We start from the raw sequence: 4789 nt of genomic DNA, 5'->3' as shown, positions 1-4789 counted from the left end.
CTCTCCACGCCGTCCCTGGGAATTGTTGCATAGCTCTGCAGAGGCCCTGCCCCCTTTCAGTGACACTCTGTCCCGCCCGGGCTCCTGCTGCATGTTCCGTTACTGGATCGTTTGGGTGATCTCTCACAGTGGATGTGCTGGTCAGGTTAAAAGAAAAGAAAAGCTGAAAAAATTCTTTACTACAGACTCGTTTATACATGTAGGCTTGGCTAGCTTCTTCATTCATGTGTTTTTTAAAATTAGAAATCAAGGGGGGTTGTGTTGCCAGCCTGACTTGGTGATGAAATGTTTGCATGTGACTATTTAAAAAAAAAAAATAATAATTAAACCAAAAACCCACAATACAAATTAAAAGTGGTGTCATTTTTTCGTTACTGCTCTTCATTATTATTATTTTTATTTTTATTGTTGCCTGAATAAGATTTGGATCTCTTCAAGCTTTTGTTTTCTTGTAACACTAATAATTACTGGGCCATTTGAAACCCCAATAAGACACATCAAGGTGTGTTTTATTGTGAAACTACCACACAGCTAGGTAGCAGAATCTATATACAGTGCTGGAACTTTGTCCCTTTGTATGACGTCACAGGGTAATATTCTGACAGGTGTCATGATGCATCTGTAAGTCTAATGATAAGGTAACCCTAGTCCTCTGCAGTAATGGAGACTTTTAAACCATGCCGCTCCTTTGCTCAGGGAAGAGGAATCCATGGGGCTGATGATGTTATACCCAGAGCATTTCACAAACAAATCATTTGCATCATATCAGTAACTAGCAGCAAAGCAGCAGGGAGCGGGGACAACGGCAACAGGTAGAATAGGAGTGACCCACGCAGCTAAAGTCATGGTAGGTGCAATTAAATGCAATGCATGGTTTAGCTTGATGCCTGTAAATAATAAAATATATGTACAATGTAACCTAAATATATATAAATATATATTAATATTTTTTACTTTGTAGGCAAAGTTCCTTACCCAAGATCAAATTAATGGTAAGAGTGTTATGATCGATCGATCGATCGATCTGTCTGTCTGTCTATATCTATCTCTATCTATCTACAACTGTCTGTCTCTATCTATCTCTCTGTCTGTGTGTCTATATCTATATCTACATCTGTCTGTCTCTATCTCTCTGTCTGTCTGTCTATATCTATATCTATCTACATCTGTCTGTCTCTATCTGTCTGTCTATATCTATATCTATCTATCTACATCTATCTTCTATGTGATCAAAAAATATGTTCTGATTCTAGATGGCGACATATTATGTAGAATTGTGTGTATTTGACAGTGTGTAGTTGAATTTCTCAGTGCAGTGAATTATTGATAATATGAGCAATTCAGAGTTAGAGTTCATTCCCTTCCTGGCTGTTATTAAAACAAGGATACACCTATTTTGTAGGCAAAGTGTAACTATCTGGGTTCAAAGTTCACTTGGTTTAGTGGTGCCCCAGTAAGGTATGGATGACAGAGTCCTGCTAAAGTGCATGCAATAGGAGAAAGGAATGGGAAATGCAGTGTTTTTAAGGTGAGGGATCTTTACAATACAAAGTGAGTGACATCCTTCTGACTACGCATTTTGCCCATTCAAAGTTGCAGTTGTATAGCTATAAAGTAGTATCAATATAAAATGCAATTGAATCCTAAAGACCCTGCTTTTAAATCTCTTTTCCTAGCAGTATAGAAAGAAGGGTATTATTATTCCCCTTCTTTGCTGGGATCCCAGATTAGGGGCGCCCCCTGCTGTAGATTGTGGAGGAAGCAGGAAGCGCTGTCAGGAGAGCAGCACTTTACCTGCTAGGGACACTAGACTCATTACTCTGGCTACAAAGACCCCTGAAGCACAAGCAAGAGGGGTGTTTTCCTTAGTCAGAAATAGATTGCAAACTGAATGTGATTTTTAGAGTGCTTAAACAGTCAGAAACCTTTGTGTGCCATGTTAGTTTATCCCGTACCTAATGCTGGTCAACAGAAAGACACACAGCCCAAAATGACATTATTACATAAACCTGCAGTGATTTAAGATCAATTACATGCACCTATATGAAAATGTAAATGAGAGAACCCTTACCATGCGTGAATGGGTGGTTAACTATCATATATTTTAAATTACAAACACTAAATCAATGTGTATGTATTTATTTCACTTAACTTTTTTTTATGATTAACTGATTGCACGACTATAAACAAACCACATTCATTCCACATTGCTATTCCCTGGGTGTCCAGCCTATTTGGATTGTCTTATATCAATAAATAAAACAATGGCTTTTTATTTACTGCCCCTAGAATTCAAGGAGTGTTTCTCTCTGTATGACAAGAATCGCAAGGGGAAGATTGTGGCGAAGGATCTTATCACAGTGATGCGCTGCCTGGGGACCTGCCCTACATTCGGAGAAGTGGACCGGCTGCTTCAGGTGCACAAAATAGGCAAGTCTTTGTAGGGTTTGTTTGTAGTCCTTGTCCTAGCCCACCAGGTAGGCACCAGCAATCATTTGAATTGTGCTCTGACCTTGTCAAGGTAAACAGTTTCCTCTTTGGTTCCCTTGAAAGTAATGACAGGCTGTACAGTCATACTGTACGATACAAACTGCTAGGGCAGGGTTGCCCAGTCTCAGTCCTGGAGGGCCGTTCTACTGTAGGGTTAACAGCTTAACTAATAAACTACTTTAGGGTCTGGATGTAGGATGAATGGGTTCAATTAATCCATTCAGAACAAGTTTGGAACAAAGACCTGGACTGGAAGGACCAGCTTTGGCCACCCCCAGGTTAGGGTGTGTTGAAGGAGAGGACCAGCCTTTACAAGTGTTTAAATAACTCAGCCCTTGGGGAAAGCCTGGTTGGATTAATACGGTTAAAAAGCAGTGGAAATTAGACCTGCCACTGTTTAGATTAGGGGTGGCCAAAGTTGACTTTTCCACTTCTGGTCTTTGTTTCCAGTCCTGGTCTGAGTTGTTTAATTGAACCACAGCCTAAAGCAGTTCATAATCTAGTTTGAGCTGTTAAACCTGGAGTGGACTGGCCCTCCAGGACCAGGACTGGACACTTTCTTTATCGAGGGGAGCCACGATCCCATCGTGGTGACGGCAGACTTTCTAACCCTCTGCAGATAAGAACGGGGAGCTGGACTTCTCCACGTTCCTCACGACGATGCACACTCAGATGCAGCAGGAGGACCCCAAGACAGAGATCACAGAGGCCATGCTGATGACAGACAAGAAGAAGAAGGGCTACATCCTGGCATCAGAGCTGAGAGCCAAACTCACAGTGCTGGGAGAGAAACTCACCGACAAAGAAGGTCTGGAGAATGAAATAGAATGACGATGTTAAACAAAGAAGGACTAGAGAATGAAATAGAATGATGATGTTAAACAAAGACTAAGATTCCTGCTGCTTAGTGCACTGAGTTTTTAAAAAAATAAATCTAGTAAAAAATAAATAAACTCAGCAGCATTGCATATAAAAGCTATTCATCGCAAGGTCAACAGTAAAAGTGTAGCTCGGACTGTGGAATATATATATATATTATATATATATATATATATATATATAATATATATATATATAGTAATTAGTTATCCCATCTGTTAAGGGGTTGTTTTTATAAAACAAAAATATTTGTACCACTTTATTGGTGAGGTTTTGTAGGGTGTGTCCCGTGGGATTGCACTTTCTGCAGCATGTGCTTTAGGACTAGCATCCTAGGATTTGCATTTCACCAAAATAGTATCTTCCAAGCGGGTATTAAATTGATTTTCAAATCAGGTAATCTACAGTATACTGTTATACCAGTTAAATAAACAAACATGTTGGATGCAAAAAGTGTTGCAGACCATGAAGCTTATGCATCAGAAATGCTGTAAGATCTGTAAGCTAGTTTGTCAGTTTCAGAATGTGTAGATGGTAGATGCCTTCCAGCACTGAACTTCATCTTCTTTTCACAACTTCTAGTTGATGATCTCCTGAAAGAAGCAAACGTTGGCTCTGATGGCATTGTTTGCTATGAAGAGTTCATCGCTATGGCGACCCTCCCACCACCGCATTACTGAGCTTCTACAGAAACAATAGAAACACACGCACCTGGGCACTCGCGCTCAGCTTTCACATCCCTCCGTTTCGTATCGATTATTAATCCAGCTCTTTCAAAAGGCACTGCGTCCCATTTCGCAGTCCAGTGTATCTTCCCACGTAATCCATCCCATCTTAACAGCTTGTCAAGTGAACATGGATTCTGGGGTTGTAATACTGAATGCCAATGGATATCTATCTGCTAATTTGTACTCTATATCGAGATGGGTCACAGAAACTATAATATATTAACTACAGTTTCACACAAGGTGCATTTTATTTCTTTAAAAAGGCAGAGGTTGTTAAATTATGAACTGAGGCAGTTAAGATGGCCTCCCAAATACACAGATTTGCAGAACCTAGATGTATAAAACTGGCAGTCTGTCATTTCACTCTGGAGCTCAAATTATTTTGTTCACAAGTTCCTTCACATACCACTAGACAGCCTTGAATAAACCCAGTGTGCTTAACATTGCTGCATGTGTGAATGGTTTAACAATATGAATATACATTTTATTATTCCAAATGTCATAAGTATTTAAGTATAAACCCAGCTGTTGATTCTTTTACACCTTTAAGAACTAACAATGCAAAACCCACAGATCTACATTTACAAGGTTTAGCAACTAGAAAAATGTTTATTTAAAAACAACAACTTTGGAATTTTAGGTTCATGGAAAAAAAAAAAAAAAAAAAAAAAAAAACACACAAAAAAACCCAG

At 39.3% G+C, this 4789-nt stretch overlaps 2 protein-coding genes across 2 annotated transcripts in view; both read left to right on the top strand.

Moving 5' to 3' along the window:
* LOC121294558 (integrin alpha-11-like) overlaps positions 1–614 on the top strand; it is a 26724-nt gene extending 26110 nt beyond the window's left edge. The window contains exon 16 of the mRNA XM_041218346.1: positions 606–614. Within this exon, the coding sequence (XP_041074280.1) occupies positions 606–614 (9 nt within the window). The remainder of the gene's footprint in view (positions 1–605) is intronic.
* LOC121294605 (calmodulin-like protein 4) lies at positions 7–4736 on the top strand. Its single transcript, XM_041218489.1, has 5 exons — positions 7–847; positions 962–992; positions 2290–2430; positions 3110–3298; positions 3952–4736. Exons 1-5 carry the CDS (start codon positions 845–847, stop codon positions 4047–4049), a joined length of 462 nt encoding a protein of 153 aa, XP_041074423.1. The 5' UTR covers positions 7–844; the 3' UTR covers positions 4050–4736.
* Positions 4737–4789: the final 53 nt, after the last annotated feature.

Source organism: Polyodon spathula, chromosome 19 (assembly GCF_017654505.1).
Source record: "Polyodon spathula isolate WHYD16114869_AA chromosome 19, ASM1765450v1, whole genome shotgun sequence".
Lineage (NCBI taxonomy): Eukaryota > Metazoa > Chordata > Actinopteri > Acipenseriformes > Polyodontidae > Polyodon > Polyodon spathula.
This window is presented reverse-complemented; position numbering and strand designations above follow the sequence as displayed.

Excerpts from the sequence above, each read along its gene's own strand:
- LOC121294605 (XM_041218489.1), top strand. Across the intron at positions 2,431-3,109 it reads GCTTCAGGTGCACAAAATAG|ATAAGAACGGGGAGCTGGAC; the intron begins GCAAGTCTTTGT and ends AACCCTCTGCAG. Across the intron at positions 3,299-3,951 it reads GAAACTCACCGACAAAGAAG|TTGATGATCTCCTGAAAGAA; the intron begins GTCTGGAGAATG and ends CACAACTTCTAG.